Raw genomic sequence first — 17,499 nt, 5'->3', positions numbered from 1 at the left:
TCCTGCTCCGGTGTTGGTTGAGGGCGAGTTGGAGTACGTGGTGGAGAAGATCTTGGATTCTCGCCTCTCCAGGCGGAGGCTTCAGTACCTGGTCAAGTGGAAGGGCTATGGTCAGGAGGATAATTCCTGGGTGGTCGCCTCTGATGTTCATGCGGCCGATTTAGTTCGTGCCTTTCATGCCGCTCATCCTGATCGCCCTGGTGGTCGTGGTGAGGGTTCGGTGACCCCTCACTAAGGGGGGGGTACTGTTGTGAATTTGCTTTTTGCTCCCTCTAGTGGTTACTAGTTTTTTGACTCTGGTTTTTCTGTCATTCCTTTTATCCGCACCTGGGTCGTTAGGTAGGGGTGTTGCTATATAAGCTCCCTGGACCTTCAGTTCAATGCCTGGCAACGTAGTTATCAGAGCTAGTCTGCTGTGCTCTTGTCTACTGATCCTGGTTCCAGTTATATCAGCTAAGTCTGCTTTTTGCTTTTTGCTATTTGTTTTGGTTTTGTATTTTTGTCCAGCTTGTTCCAAATCTATATCCTGACCTTTGCTGGAAGCTCTAGGGGGCTGGTGTTCTCCCCCCGGACCGTTAGACGGTTCGGGGGTTCTTGAATTTCCAGTGTGGATTTTGATAGGGTTTTTGTTGACCATATAAGTTACCTTTCTTTATTCTGCTATCAGTAAGCGGGCCTCTCTGTGCTAAACCTGGTTCATTTCTGTGTTTGTCATTTCCTCTTACCTCACCGTTATTATTTGTGGGGGGCTTCTATCCAGCTTTGGGGTCCCCTTCTCTGGAGGCAAGAAAGGTCTTTTGTTTTCCTCTACTAGGGGTAGCTAGATTCTCCGGCTGGAGCGTGTCATCTAGAATCAACGTAGGAATGATCCCCGGCTACTTCTAGTGTTGGCGTTAGGAGTAGATATATGGTCAACCCAGTTACCACTGCCCTATGAGCTGGATTTTTGTATTCTGCAGACTTCCACGTTCCTCTGAGACCCTCGCCATTGGGGTCATAACAACTGGCCCAAATCAGAGAGTGGTGTCGCCCAAATTATTAATAAATAACATTTCCCACATGTCTACTTTACATCAGCACAATTTTGGAAACATAATTTTTTTTGTTAGGACGTTATAAGGGTTAACCGTTGACCAGCGCTTTCTAATTTTTCCAACCAAATTTACAAAACCATTTTTTTTAGGGACCACCTCACATATCTAGCAGCATAAACTTATGGCTCTTTCTACTAACTCCATTGCCTTGCAATAATTTAAATATGGTCATATATTTGTTTGTGAGATACAATTCATGTAATGATGTATAACATATTTATACATGCCTGTTATTTCATGCATGAACCACGCTGCCCTAACTGGTTTTAAGGATTTGTTAAGGAGCTTTTTTGGACTGTCACTTTTTCACTGTGTGATTTATGTAATGAACATGTTTTGCTTAATTATGAAACTATTTCAATACATACTCTATCCATTATATTTAAAGTGGCGGTATTAGTCCGAATAGAATTCTTATAGTGGTTACCCCCACATATTACTACTTTTTTCTTATACGTTATGGGTCTAAAAATCCTTTTAGAAAAACACAATGGGGCAACCATCAGCTCACCAGGGGTGAGAAATTCCTAGAATAGGGGTGCGGTGCACAGAGACTTCAGGCTGGTTTCCTAAGTTAGGGTATGTGCACACGTTGCGGATTCGTGTGCTGATTTTTCCGCACAGATTCTGAAAAATCTGCAGCCGAATCCGCATCGTGTGCACATACCCTAAGTGAACCGTGAAAAAAAAGGAAAATCCAGCAACTGCCAAATTCCTTTTATCTGTATTTTTTAATGAAGACAGTGGATGTTAATACACAGTACCTTTAAGTTATACAACAGAAAGTTGATTTTACGTCATGCATTTATGATAAATTTCTGAGAATATTCTAGATTTCTTTTTAAAGTCACATAATAGGAACCTTCATTTTTACTTCCAGTGAATAGATATTTCATATCTGTTCAGGTTCAGGGCACTTGACAAGGACAGAAGCGCTTTCCATGGTGAATCCACTGAACTAAGAAAGGAATTGGAAGGTTTTCTTGTTGCTGCGCTGAACACCTACCTTAACCATTTTTTCAAATATAGACTTTGGAATATTATTGAATTGCAAATGAGTTGAAATAATCCTTGGTGAAGGGCGATCTTTAAATCTCTAAACAGAAAAAAACAGTAACATTTGGGGAACATTGATTTAATAGGTAAAATGTGCTAGATCACAAAACAAGTCAAAGTTCTTGACAATTTTTTTCACATACAGTGGGGAAAATATTTGATGCCCTGATGATTTTGCAAGTTTTCCCACCTACAAAGAATGAAGCGGGCTATAATTTTTATCGTAGGTACACTTCACATATGAGAGACAAAATCTAAAAATAAAACCCATAAAATCACATTGTATGATTTTTAAATAATGAAATTGCATTTTACTGCATAAAATAAGTACCGTATTTTTCGGTCTATAAGATGCACTTTTTTCCCCAAATTTTTTTGGGGAAAATGGGGGTGCGTCTTATAGTCCGAACGTACTTACCAGGAGTGTGGTGGCAGCAGGAGTCATGAGATTTTGCTGGCCCTTGACTGGGAAGAGGGGGTGTTCGGTTGTCCGACACCTGCGCATGCACCGCCTCCAACGGTCATTTTCCTGGAGGCCACCACATTCAGCAATGGATGTACAGGGCCTTCACAAAATGTCAACATAGCCCCCGCACCACCGAGCACCACTAAAACCACTGCACCAGCCTGGGATGCCAGATCATCGCTGGGCCCCGAACACCTACTGTGACACTACTCAATCAGCACTGCCAATTCCCCGGTAAGCTGAATTCGGACTGTAAGACAGATCTCCATTTGATGCATTCATTTTTTTTCCCTATTTTCCTTCTGAAAATTTGGGGTGCGTCTTATGGTCTGGTGCATCTTATAGTCTGAAAAATATGGTGTTTGATCTCCTACCAAGCAGCAAGAATTGTGTCTCTCACAGACCTGGTAATTTTTCTTTAAGAAGCCCTTCTACTCTGCACTCATTACCTGTATTACTTGCACCTGTTTGAACTCATTACCCGTATGAAAGACACCTGTCCACACACTCAATCACACTCCCACCTCGCCACCATGGCCAAGACCAAGGACCTGTCTAAGGACACCAGGGACAAAATTGTATACCTGGACAAGGCTGGGATGGGCTACAGGAAAATAGGCAAGCAGCTTGGTGAGAATGCAACAACTGTTGGTACAATTATTAGAAACTGTAAGGAACACAAGATGATTGTCAATCTTCCTCAGTCTTGGGCTCCATGCAAAATCTCGCCTCATGGGGAAAGGGTGATTCTGAGAAAGGTCAGGAATCAGCCCAGAAATACATGGGAGGACCTAGTCAATGACCTGAAGAGAGCTGGGACCACAGTCCCAAATATTAAAATTGTTCCAACATTAAAGAAATAGTGAAATGAACGGCACAAGAGGAGTACAAACTCTTTAGGACTTGGACTCATTAAAAACTGATCTGCAGTTGTCACGAACTCTCTGGGTGTATGGTGCTCTGCAATTCAAGCGTGTAGCTGAATGATCATCAAGAAAAAGAAAGTATGCGGCACTCACCCTTCTTTTGCTGTGTATTCGTGCTCTTTATTGGATTATAACATGCAAGTTCATACATCCATTTAGGACATCAGGTTTACAGGAGGGTGCAGTAGTGGAGAGTGGACACTCTCCACTACCGCACCCTCCTGCAAACCTGATGTCCTAAATGGATGTATGAACTTGCATAAGTTATAATCCAATAAAGAGCACGAATAGACAGCAAAAGAAGGGTGAGTGCCGCATACTTTCTTTTTCTTGATGACCAAATATTAAAATATTACTGTTGGTTACACAGTACACCATCATGGATTAAAATCCTACAGGGCACACAAGGTCCACCTGCCCAAGTCAGCACATGTCCAGCCCATTTGAAGTTCACCAGTGACCACTTGGATGATTCAGAGTAGGCATGGGAGATGGTCATGTGATCAGATGAGACCAAAATAGAACTTGTTGGTATCAACTCCACTCGGCGTCTTTGGAGGAAGAAGAAGGATGAGGATGAAGAAGGATGAGTACAACCCCAAGAACACAGTCCCAACCATGAAGCATGGTGGGGGAAATATCATACTTTGAGGGTGCTGTTGTACAAAGGGGACAGGATGACTGCACCATATTGAAGGGAGGATGAATGTATCATGAGATTTTTGCCAACAACCTCTTTCCTTCAGTAAGAGCATTGAAGATGGGTTCTGGCTGGGTTTTCCAGTATAACAATGATCCAAAACACACAGCCAGGGCAACTAAAGAGTGGCTCCATAAGAAGCATTTCAAGGTCCTGGAGTGGCCTAGCCAGTCTCCAGACTTGATCCCAATAGAAAATCTTTGGAGGGAGCTGAAACTCAATGTTGCCCATCGACAACCCAAATCCTGAAAGATCTGGAGAAGATCTGTATGGAGGAGTAGGCCTAACTCCTTGCTGCAGTGTGTGCAAACTTGATCAAGAACTATAGGAAACGTGTGACCTCTGTAAGTGCAAACACAGGTTTCTGTTTCAAATATTAAGTTCTGTTTTTCTATTGCATCAAATACTTATTTAATGTAACAAAAAAATGCAAATTAATTATGTAAAAATCATACGACGTGATTTTCTCTATTTTTTTTAAAGATTCTGTCTCTTACAATTGAAGTGTGACCTGGATTCATTTTAACTTTCCTCGTGCTTCAGATCATCAATACTGCATACTGCAGCCAACCAGTTACTTATTTGAGGATCACGACCTGGTGATCTGACACATTAAGTCAAAAAATTTTAGGGGGCGTTCTCCTGGTAAATTATATTAGGATTTCTTAGACTCTGCACCTTACTTTTGTAAGTGCCAGATTTTGGCGGTACGTAGCTCCACTGTCTTATTGTATTAATCCTAAAAGTGTACTTAGGAAGCAAGCAGACATTGCTCAAGCGATTGTTTTGCTGAAAAAGTCACATTGCAAGAGCAGTTTCAGAAAGAGAGTATTCAGTTCCTCCAGCGCCAGGATGCACAATATTTTTTGGTTCAAGGGCCTTAATGCCTTACTGAACCATTCCCAAGGGCCACAAAAAAATAATTATATAATGAGGGCTTTTATTAGTACATTAATACATCACCAGAACCAAGTTTAGAGTATTTGAGGAGGATTTGATGAAACTGCTCAGTTTCTGCTTGAAAAAATAAGTCTGAACATACAGTAACTTAGAACGCGTTTTTGGAGCAGAAACTGAGCAGAGTCTCACCAAATCCTCCTGATAATCTCAAAACTCTAAGTTTTATGGATTTGTAAGTTTTAACAAAGCCATGAAGCATGTTTTGGATTGCTAATTGTGTACAATATCAGAACCACTATCATCACATGAATACTGCACCAGAACAGCCATCAGTACATGAAAGAGCTTCAATGTATTGTCTTGAAATGTTGTGCTAAACAAAGCTTGAGAAATGCTATAAATCTAAGGGTACCGTCACACATTGAAATTTTCATCGCTGCGACGGCACGATCCGTGACGTCGCAGCGATCGTATGATCATCGCTCCAGCGTCGTAGACTGCGGTCACACGTTGCAATCACGGCGCTGGAGCGATGCCGAAGTCCCCGGGTAACCAGGGTAAACATCGGGTAACTAAGCGCAGGGCCGCGCTTAGTAACCCGATGTTTACCCTGGTTACCAGCGTAAACGTAAAAAAACAAACAGTACATGCTCACCCGTCGGTGTCCTTCAGGTCCCTTGCCGTCTGCTTCCTGCTCTGAGTGCAGCCGTACAGTGAGAGCAGATCGCAGCACCGCTGTGATCTGCTCTCACTTTCCGGCCGGCACTCAGAGCAGGAAGCAGACGGCAAGGGACCTGAAGGACACCGACGGGTGAGTATGTACGGTTTGTTTTTTTACGTTTACGCTTGTAACCAGGGTAAACATCGGGTTACTAAGCGCGGCCCTGCGCTTAGTTACCCGATGTTTACCCTGGTTACAAGCGAAGACATCGCTGGATCGCTGTCACACACAACGATCCAGCGATGTCAGCGGGTGATCAAGCATCTAAAGAAAGTTCCATACGATCTGCTACGACGTACGATTCTCAGCAGGATCCCTGATCGCTGCTGCGTGTCAGACACTGCGATATCGTAACGATATCGCTAGAACGTCACGAATCGTAACGTCGTAGCGATGGAAATTTCAATGTGTGACGGTACCCTAAGTTTCACTTGTTGTTTACATCATGTCTGCCCAGGGTTTGAAAATAGGCACAAACAAGGTGTCTACTATCCAGCTACATGACCGCTACTACAGACAATTAATACATACCTTTTCTTTGGTAGCTGTTCTTACCGCTGGCAAACATATGTACTGTAAAAGGTTAAAGTGTCACTCTTGATCTGAAGTGACAGTGTTAAAAAAAATATACTGTATATTTTTGTGTTAGGTTCATTCCAATATCCTTCGGTTACTATTTGTTCACATACAGCCTTGGACAGACACCTCCATGGGTTGTTTTGGACAAATTTCCAGAAATTACACCATTTGTTTTCTTGTAGAGATTACCCTGACCTCCAGTTGGCCAAACATTGTTTAAGGAAATGTTTCATAACTTTGACCTCACCATATGGTTTCAGATTTTAATTTCTGGCCAAATTCTGTAGGTCTTTGTGTACACTTTTGGAACTTTCTTTGTAAAGATATCATTTCTACACCAATATATAGACCGAATAGGAGAGTCGTTACTGCTCATTTTCTGGTTTTGACTCCTGGACAGAAATTTGATTTTACCTTTATTTTCTCTTTCAAGGATTGTGCAGTTAATTAATTTCCTTATTTTATCCCATTGCACCATAATGCTACCCTCAGTTCTGTCATTGCTGCATACTGCTACCAATTGGTGGCTACTTTGATGACTGTAACCTCAAAATCAGACTGTGGAATGGTACAAAGGGAACTACCATTACGGACACTCAAAATCAGACTACCGTAGTTAAGTCCAAATGTATGGTCCTATAGACTCTGCACCTCAGTTCAGTCAGTGGGAGACTGGTTACAGTGCTAAATTCCACTGTCCCAAAGTATGCGGCCTTACAGCTGCCTGCTAATTTCATTAAGAGGTAGTAGAAGAGAGAAGCTACTAGTTGCAACTATTGTGAAGCTTAGTATTTTGAGTTATCTGTCACCCCTATTGAACCAGTGATTCAATATTATAAAAACTTTCAGATACATTATAGAAACTAGCATCTATGTTATTAATTCATCCCTTACTCACCGCAAGTATTTCTGGACTCCCAAATTCAATCATTGTTGTATCAAGCAATGGTTCTTTATTGTGAATGACTGACACCATTTCATATAGTATCTGAATTACCCAATTTGTTCCTGAAACAAATAACATATGTTTGTTCAATATAACTATGTATTTTACAGATTGCTTTTCTTTATTAAGTTTATATATGCGGTATGGAAAGGCTGAGAGGACAATACAAGTGCAATAGGGTCTTATCCGATAAACTGGTATAGGAATAATTCTGTTGGCTGACCCCCAACAGAAGTTGTACGTATAAGAGACAAATTGTTCCAGCTGCTGCAACACCAACAGGTTGGAAGTATCAACATGCCAATCAAGTAGTGATTTTTCCACTACTCGACATTTTTGCACAAGCGACCTTAGTTGTGAATTTGTTATACCTATTTATTATATCATCCATATCAGCCATATCCTCCTTCTTCTCTTCTCGCTTCCTCAAACTCAATGTGGACAAACCTGAACTCATCATCTTTCCTCCATCTCATAGATCTTCCTTACCTGACCTATCTATCACAATTAACGACATCACGCTTTCCCCCGTACCGGAAGTCCGCTGTCTCGGAGTAACCCTAGACTCTGCCCTGTCCTTCAAACCGCACATCCAAGCTCTTTGCACCTCCTGTCGCCTCCAGCTCAATAATATCTCCAGAATCCGTCCTTTCCTCAACCGTCAATCTACTAAAATGCTTGTGCATGCCCTCATCATCTCCCACGTCGACTACTGCAACATCCTTTTCTGTGGCCTCCCTGCTAACAACCTTGCACCTCTCCAGTCCATCCTTAACTCTGCTGCCCGACTAATTTATCTCTCTCTTTGCTACTCCTCTGCTTCCCCACTCTGCAAATCTCTTCACTGGCTCCCATTCCCTCAGCGTATCCAGTTCAAATTACTAATACTGACCTACAAAGCCATCCATAACCCATCTCCTCCATATATCTCTGAACTAATCTCCCAATATCTTCCCTCATGTAATCTCCAGGTCCTCCCAAGACCTCCTTCTCTCCTCCACACTTATTCACTCCTCACCCAACCGCCTCCAAGACTTCTCCCGAATATCCCCCATCCTCTGGAAATCTTTGCCCCAACACGTCCGACTATCAAACACATTCGGATCCTTCAGACGGAACCTGAAAACCCACCTCTTCAGAAAAGCCTACAGCCTGCACTGACCCCGCTGCCTCCTCACCACTACTGGAGCTACCGCCTCACCAACTCCGGAGCTCCTGCAACCCTCGATCTACTGTCTCTTTCCCCACCATCCTGTAGAATGTAAGCCTGCAAGGGCAGGGTCCTCTCCCCTCTGTATCAGTCTGTAATTGTTAGTTTGCTTACTGTAAGTGATATCTGTAATTTGTACGTAACCCCTGCTCATGTACCGCACCATGGAATCAATGGTGCTATATAAATTAATAATAATAATAATAATAATAATATGAACGAAAAAGTAAGGATAACAGTACTCAACATTAAAATCCCATCTATTTAAAGGACCACTGTCACCCCCCTCCAGCCGTTATAAACTAAAAGAGCCACCCTGACAGGTCCTCTCTCGAACTCTCCCCAGCTACTTTCTCCCTGACTTCCTATCCAACCCCCAGTTTTACCCATGTGTGAGGAGTGGCCTAGTAGATAGGACCTTTAGCTCCCCCTGGCGGCCGGAGTGTGAAGTGTAATGTTTGTCTGTGATACCTGGTCAGGTGAACTCTTTTAGTGCAATCAGACGTAACATCGCTCCCCTTAGTGGCAGAGCGACATTACTGCAACGACCAGGACTCTGGGGCGCTGCACGTACGCAAGCGAATGTAAGACCTGGCGTACGCATGCGTTCCCATAGACTGCAATGCGTTTATTTGACACACTCCTCCGCAAGCGTCCACATGCGTATGTTGGCGGAAATTTGCCGCCACCAAAAATTCTACCATGGTGCGTCAGCCGCTCCCAGCGACAGACCGCGAAATTACGCATGAGTAAGTAAGGAGTAAGTAGGAAATCAAAACGCATGCGGATGTGTGCGTCCAAAACGCTGCAGACACAATCGCAAATGTGAAACCAGCCTAAGAACAGTGCAGCTTCCTACTGCATGTGCTGAAAGCCATCCATCCAAATAATACTGTAGCACAGGTTTCTATCAGTGTAACAGCCTTTTAATTCTATACTGATTACCTCCCTAGATAAAGTGGGTGTGATTTGCTAATTAATTGCTGATTTTCTATTTTATGATGATATACTGTGTGTATAATTATTAGATAGATAGATAGATAGATAGATAGATAGATAGATAGATAGATAGATAGATAGATACAGTACATACACTATGTTCCAAATTTTTATGCAAATGACATTTTTCTCGGATTTTCCTAAATGGTCGGTGCAAATGACAGTCAGTCTAATAAAAGTCATCACCCTTTAAGAGTATACATCGAATTTTATTGAAGAAACCTCCCAATGATAACAGTATAATCTCCAAAATGAATAAAAACTCAAAATGCACTGTTCCAAATTATTAGGCACAGTAGTATTTCTAAACATTTGATATGTTTTAAAGAACTGAAAATGCTCATTTGTGGAATTTGCAGCATTAGGAGGTCACATTCACTGAACAAAAAAGCTATTTAACTCCAAAACATCCTAACAGGCCAAGTTTCATGTTAACATAGGAGCCCTTCATTGATATCACCTTCACAATTCTTGCATCCATTGAACTTGTGAGTTTTTGGAGAGTTTCTGCTTGTATTTCTTTGCATGAAGTCAGAATAACCTCCCAGAGCTGCTGTTTTGGTGTGAACTGCCTCCCACCCTCATAAATCTTTTGCTTGCTGATACTCCAAAGGTTCTCTATAGGGTTGTGGTCAGGGGAAGATGGTGGCCACACCATGAGTTTATCTCCTTTTATGCCCATAGCAGCCAATTACTCAGAGGTATTCATTGTCATGCATGAAGATGATTTTGTTCCTGAAGGCACGTTTCTGCTTTTTAGACCATGGAAGAAAGTTGTCAGTCAGAAACTCTATTTACTTTGCTGAGGTCATTTTCACACCTTCAGGAACCTTAAAGGGCCCTATAAGCTGGTTCCCCATGATTCCAGCTCAAAACATGACTCCTCCACCTCCTTGCTGACGACGCAGCCTTGTTGGGACATGGTGGCCATCCACCAACCAACCACTACTCCATCCATCTGGACCATCCAGGGTTGCTCAACGCTCATCAGTAAACAAGACTGTTTGAAAATTAGTCTTCAGGTATGTCTGGGCCCACTGCAACCGTTTCTGCTTGTGAACACTGTTTAGGAGTGGCCGAATAGTAGGTTTATGCACCACAGCAAGCCTTTGAAGGATCCTACACCTTGAGGTTTGAGGGACTCCAGACGCACCAGCAGCTTCAAATAACTGTTTGCTGCTTTGTAATGGTATTTTGGCAGCTGCTCTCTTAATCCAATGAATTTGTCTGGCAGAAAACTTCCTCATTATGCCTTTATTTGCATTAACTCTGTCTGTGCTCTGCTTCAGTCACAAATCTCATCAGAGTATGATGATCACTCTTAAGTTTTCATGAAATATCTAATTTTTTCATACCTTGTCCAAGGCATTGCACTATTTAACTCTTTTCAGCAGCAGAGAGATCCTTTTTATTTCCCATATTGCTTGAAACCTGTGACCTGCATAATAATGTGGAACATCATTTTTGAGTAGTTTTCCTTTAATTAGAATCACCTGGAAAACTAATTATCACATGTGTGTAAGATTGATTTCAGTGATTCATTGAGCCCTGAGACACAATACCATCCACGAGTTTATTTGAAAAACAAAACAATTAAATCTTTATGACACTTAAATCCAATTTGCATAATAATTTGGAACACAGTGTACAGTGGGTACGGAAAGTATTCAGACCCTTTAAATTTTTCATTGCAGCCATTTGATAAATTTAAAAAAGTTCATTTTTTTCTCATTAATGTACACTCTGCACCTAATTTTGACTGAAAGAAACAGAAATGTAGAAATTTTTGCAAAGTTATTAAAAAAGAAAGTATTCAGACCCTTTGCTCAGTATTGAGTAGAAGAAACCTTTTGAGCTAATACAGCCATGAGTCTTATTGTTAATGATGCAACAAGTTTTTCACACCTGGATTTGGGGATTCTCTGTCATTCTTCCTTGCAGATCCTCTGCAGTTCTATCAGGTTGGATAGTGAACGTTGGTGGACAGCCATTTTCAGATCTCTGCAGACATGCTCAATTGGGTTTAGATCAGGGCTCTGGCTGGGCCAGTCAAGAATGGTCACATAGTTGTTTTGAATTCACTCCTTTGTTATATTTTAGCTGTGTGCTTACGGTCATTGTCTTGTTGGAAGGTGAACCATCGACCAAGTCTGAGGTCCAGAGCACTCTGGAAGAGGTTTTCATCCAGAATATCTCTGTAATTGGCCACATTCATGTTTCCTTCAATGGCAACCAGTCATCCTGTCCCTGCAGCTGAACAACACCCCCATAGCATGATGCTGCCACCACCATGTTTCACTGTTGGGATTGTATTGGGCAGGTGGTTAGCGGTGCCTGGTTTTCTCCACACATACCTCTTAGAGTTATCACCAAAAAGGTATACCTTCATCTCATCAGACCAGAGAATCTTACTTCTCATAGTCTGGGAGTCCTTCATGTGTTTTTTAGCAAACTCTATGCAGGCTTTCATATGTCTTGCACTGAGGAGAGGCTTCTGTCTGGCCACTCTGCCATAAAGGCTTGACTGGTGGAGGGCTACAGTGAAAGTTGACTTTGTGGAACTTTCTCCCGTCTCCCTACTGCATCTCTGGAGCTCAGCCACAGTGATCTTGGTGCTTTACCTCTCTCACCAAGGATCTTCTCCCACGATTGCTCAGTTTGGCTGGAGGGCCAGGTCTAGGAAGACTTCTAGTGGTCCCAAACTTTTCCATTAAAAGATTATGGAGGCCACTGTGCTCTTAGGAACCTCGAGTAAAGCAGACATTCGTTTGTAACTTTGGCCAGATCTGTGCCTTTCCACAATTCTGTCTCTGAGCTCTTTGGCCAGTTCCTTTGACCTCATGATTCTCATTTGGTCTGAAATGCACTGTGAGCTGTGAGGTCTTATATAGACAGGTGTGTGCCTTTCCAAATCAAGTCCTATCAGTTTAATTAAACAAAGCTGGACTCCAATGAAGCAGTAGAACCATCTCAAGGAGGATCACAAGGAAATGGACGGCATGTGACTTAAATATGAGTGTCTGAGCAAAAGGGTCTGAATACTTATGACCATGTGATATTTCAGTTTTCCTTCTTTAATAAAGATGCAAAAATTTCAATATTTTTGTTTTTTTTTGAGTCAAGATGGAGTGCAGAGTGTACATCAATGAGAAAAAAATGGTTTTTTCTCATTTACCAAATGGCTCCAATGAAACAGAGTGAAAAATTTAAAGGGGTCTTAATACTTTCCGTACCCACTGTACATCATCATATAATGAAAAAATGTACTCTAGAATCAACAATTACAAACACATACATTTTTATTAACCCCTTTCTCCCATTTGACATACTATCCTGTCAATGTGACCTGGGCCTTAATTCCCAGGAATGGGATAGTACATCAAATGCTATTAAACGCGATCGGACGCGCACACGATCGCGGCCGGGTGTCAGCTGATTTTCACAGCTGACACCCGGCACTAAGTGCCACGGACCTTTCCTGGCACTTTAGCCCCCGGCACACTGCCATCAAATATGATCGCAGTGTTCCGCCAGCTGCAGACAGGCTGACAGCCCCTCTGCATTTGGATCGGAGACCCCGTGGAGTCCCGATTGTTCCCATGGGCACCCGATGTCGTCACGACAACATCCGGGTCTCCAGAGCAAAGAGACTTCCTGACATGCGCAGTGTATGTCAGGAAGTCTCAGGTTAGTGCACAGAGAAGCTGCAGTGCTGCAAGAGTCACGGAGTTACTGCGAAAGAGCAGTACCAGAAGACCGCAGCGTTTGATGGCTCCTGCTACATCGCTGAGAAGAAGCACTTCTCTAGTATATTAAATGTGTTTGTTTTCTTTCAGCAGGACGGGGGTTAATCGGCCATGTGGTAATTCCTGCATTAAGCTGTGCTGGGTTAGCCACTCCTCTCTCCTATAAAAGCTAGGCCTTCAGGCTAGATCCTTGTCTGAGATAGCACTTGCTAGACCTGAAGAGTGAAGATCTGGTGTCTGGAGAGCTGGATGAGTTTATTGTGCGACTGTTGCTTGGTTTGTACGCTTGTAAATTCCTCATCCTTTCTTTATTTTCTTCCCCCATCCTTCACACCCTGGTGAATACTTCTGTTATTTGTGAGAGTATAATTTGTGTGAGTTGAATTTTCTTTTACCCTTGTCTTTGTTCTCCTGTCTGTCGGGTTGGTGTACTGCGGTACACGGTAGCACCTCTCTTCCCCGGGTGGGGGAAGGGGACAGACGCAGGGCTGCAGTTAGGAGACAGGGCAAGGGTGGCGGCCCAGGCATCCTCGCCATCTGAGGTATCCTGGGGAACAGGGCGAGTTAGGTCACCCCCTAGTGCTAAGGCCAGGAAAGGTGCCCCTGGTCCTGGTTTACTCGCCAGTCCTATCGTGACAGCAAGCTTCTATAGCATGCAGATGCTGCTTCATCTGCATGCTATAGCAGCGATCAGCCTGCAGAAAATGAGTGTCCCATAGTGGAACAAAGTGTAAAACTAAGAATTAAATAAAACATTTTTTTTAAAGAAATGTAAAAATATTTTTAAAAAATAATTAAAAAATCAATATTTATTTATCAATAAATAAATATTTTAGTGAAAAAAAATCTAAATAATAAAAGTACACATATTTAGTATTCCCGCGTCCATAACGATCCGCCCTATAAAACTGTCCCACTAGTTAACCCCTTTAGTGAACACCATAAAAAAACCAAGGCAAAAAAACAATGCTTTCTCATGATACTGTTGAACAAAAAGTGGAATAACACGCAATCAAAAAGACGGATATAAATAAACATGGTACCACTGAAAATGTCATCTTGTCCCACAAAAAACAAGCCCACGTACAGTGCAATAAGCAAAGAATAAAAAGTTATAGTCAGAATAAAGCGATGCAAAAATAATTATTTTTTCTATAAAATAGTTTTTATTGTATAAAAGCGTCAAAACATAAAAAAAATGCAAATGAGGTATCGCTGTAATCGCAATGATCCGACAAATAAAACTGCCTTATCAGTTTTACCACATGTAGAACGGTATAAACACCCCCCCAAAAGAAATTCATGAATTGCTGGTTTTTGTTCATTCTGCCTCCCAAAAACCGGAATAAAAGCGATCAAAAAATGTCATGTGCCGGAAAATGGTACCAATAAAACTGTCACCTTGTCCCACAAAAAAAAGACCTCACATGACTCTGTGGGCCAAAATATGGAAAAATTATAGCTTTCAAAATATGGTGATGCAAAAACTTTTTGGCTATAAAAAGCATCTGCCATGTGCCCAAACAGTGGTTTACCCCCACATATGGGGTATCAGCGTATTCAGGACAAATTGCACAACAACTTTTAGGGTCCAATTTCTCATGATACCCTTGGGAAATTAAAAAATTGGGGGCGATTGTGGAAAAGTTATGATTTTTTATTTTTATGGCTCTACGTTATAAACTTCTGTGAAGCACTTGGGGGTTCAAAGTACTCACCACACATCTAGATAAGTTCCTTAGTTCTACTTTCAAAAATCATGTTAGTTTTGGGGGGTTTCTACTGTTTAGGCACATCAGGGGCTCTCCAAACGCGACATGATGTCCGATCTCAATTCCAGCCAATTCTGCGTTGAAAAAGTCAAACGGCGCTCCTTTCCTTCCGAGCTCTGCCATGCGCCCAAACAGTGGTTCCCCCCCACATGTGATGTATCTGCATACTCAGGACAAATTGCACAACAACTTTTGTTGTCCAATTTCTCTTATTACCCTTGGTAAAATAAAAAAAATTGGATCTGAAGTAAATATTTTGTGAAAAATAGTTAAATGTTAATTTTTTTTTAAACATTCCAAAAATTTCTGTGAAGCACCTGAAGGGTTAATAAACTTCTTGAATGTGGTTTTGAGCACGATTAGGGAAGCAGTTTTTAGAATGGTGTCACTTTTGGGCATTTTCTATCATATAGACCCCTCAAAGTGACTTCAAATGTGATGTGGTCCCTAAAAAAAATTGTGTTGTAAAAATGAGAAATCGCTGGTCATCTTTTAACCCTTATAACTTCCTAACAAAAAACAATTTTGGTTCCAAAATTGCGCTGATGTAAAATAGTTATTATTTTGTGTGTTATATCTCTCTGATTTAAGGGCATAAAAATTCAAAGTGTGAAAATTGAAACATTTTCAAAATTTTTGCCATATTTCTATTTTTTTCATAAATAAACACAAGATATATCGAAGAAATTTTACCACTACAATGTCATAAGAAAACAGTGTCAGAATCGCCAAGATCTGTTGAAGCCTTCCAGATTTATAACCTCATAAAGGGACAGTGGTTAGAATTGTAAAAATTCGTCCGGTCATTAACATGCAAACAACCCTCGGGAGTAAAGGGCAGGGCCGGCTCCAGGTTTTTGAGGGCCCCGGGCGAAAGAGTCTCAGTGGGCCCCCCCTTTAACACATACCACGATTCATGATGCACAGATACAGCAGAGAAATATAGGTATAGTACAATGCCAGATTTCACTTCTTACATGAGTGATAGCTATTGTAATTTCTACAATACCACACAGCAGAGGGGCTTTATATAAGTCAACCCCTTATATGCCAATTATGCGAGAGCGATGCGCGAGCCTTGCATTGCATCACCCGAAATATCCGTATTTCTATGCAGCTGCACACTCCTGTCTAAAGAACGGGTGGTTGTGCAGGGTGAAGTGATGCAAGGCTCTGGCAAGTGGAACTCTGACCTAATATATAGTAATGATTGGTCACTTAGTCACTTAGTAGTGCACGCGTGTTCTGGAAAATAATTCCTGATAGTGGCGTTTTGGCACTGTGTCACTCTTGGAGTAGGTGACATGTAGATCCTGTGCTTTAGCAGATGGCTATCTCTGGTGATCTAAGATCCACAGGTCTCAGGGTATCAGTACCTGTAATATTAGAGGCAAATATACATTATAGAATACTTTTGGGTTTTCATTGGCTGTAGGCCATAATGGAGCGCCCCCAGACGCGGGGCCGCGGGGTACTCGGTACCGGGCTTCTCTGTCTCAGTTCTGGGGTTGTCACGGTGGCTAGACCCGGTCCGTGACCCTGCTAAGGGGCGTCCAATGAATGTTGTAAGTGGTGGTGCATGGTGCAGGTCGCAATGAATAACGAGGACACAGGGTTGCAGTCTCTTTACCTCTTTACTGAAGGCTTCAAGGTCCTCAATCCAGAGTACGGTTAACAGGGCTGTCTGAGACTGGCCGGTCCGATGGCACCTCCAGAGTTCCCTTTGCAGGTGGAAATCTGTGCCTACCTTCTAGCGCCTGTGTGTTGTAGTACTTCCCTGCTGAGCACCACGGGATAGTCCTCACAACTGTTGTGTCTGTTTCTGATGTTCTTTCCCATAACTTATATCTGTTCTGATGTTGCCCCCTATGTCTGCTTAGGTGATTTAGGTGAGACAGCCAACCTATAATTAACTGTCCTGCCGTTGGTTTGAAGTAATGCTTGGAGCCCAATACTTCCTCGGCGTTCCGGCCACCGGCTACGCGCCTCAATAGGATGTTGCCTCGATCTTACAGCACGACTCCTATTGGTGTTATCTTCTTTCTGCTTTGATCTCGTTTCTCACTCTCCACAATAAACCTCCTTTCTTGAGATACCGCCGCGATGTAGTGCAGGCGCGGTTCCTTAACGTTCTTTCCTGTTCGCTAGGCCTCTGTCAGGATCCCACTCCTGACAGGGACCCCCCTGAATCTTCCCCTGCAACACCCTCTGCCACAGGATGTTGCCTGGTTCCAACCCAGTCAGCTTCTCTCTAACTTTCTATCTAACCCCCAGTTTTACCAGATTGTGAGGAGTGGCCTAATACATAGCACCCTTAGCTCCCCCTGGAGGCCAGACTATGAAGTGTATTGGTGTCTGTGATACCTGGTCAGGTGAACTCCTTC

General features: G+C 42.4%; 1 protein-coding gene across 2 annotated transcripts in view; it reads right to left on the bottom strand.

Annotated features, from left to right (window-relative positions):
• LOC143804701 (sulfotransferase 6B1-like) overlaps positions 1 to 17,499 on the bottom strand; it is a 93,890-nt gene that overhangs the window by 61,767 nt on the left and 14,624 nt on the right. The window contains exons 2-3 of one of the 2 annotated variants that reach the window (XM_077283061.1): positions 7,341 to 7,450; positions 2,101 to 2,190 (exon numbers count right to left, since the gene is read on the bottom strand). In XM_077283061.1, coding sequence (XP_077139176.1) covers positions 2,101 to 2,190; positions 7,341 to 7,450 — 200 coding nt within the window. The remainder of the gene's footprint in view (positions 1 to 2,100; positions 2,191 to 7,340; positions 7,451 to 17,499) is intronic. The other variant, XM_077283062.1, reaches the window with a different exon arrangement.

Source organism: Ranitomeya variabilis, chromosome 2 (genome assembly GCF_051348905.1).
Source record: "Ranitomeya variabilis isolate aRanVar5 chromosome 2, aRanVar5.hap1, whole genome shotgun sequence".
Lineage (NCBI taxonomy): Eukaryota > Metazoa > Chordata > Amphibia > Anura > Dendrobatidae > Ranitomeya > Ranitomeya variabilis.
This window is presented reverse-complemented; position numbering and strand designations above follow the sequence as displayed.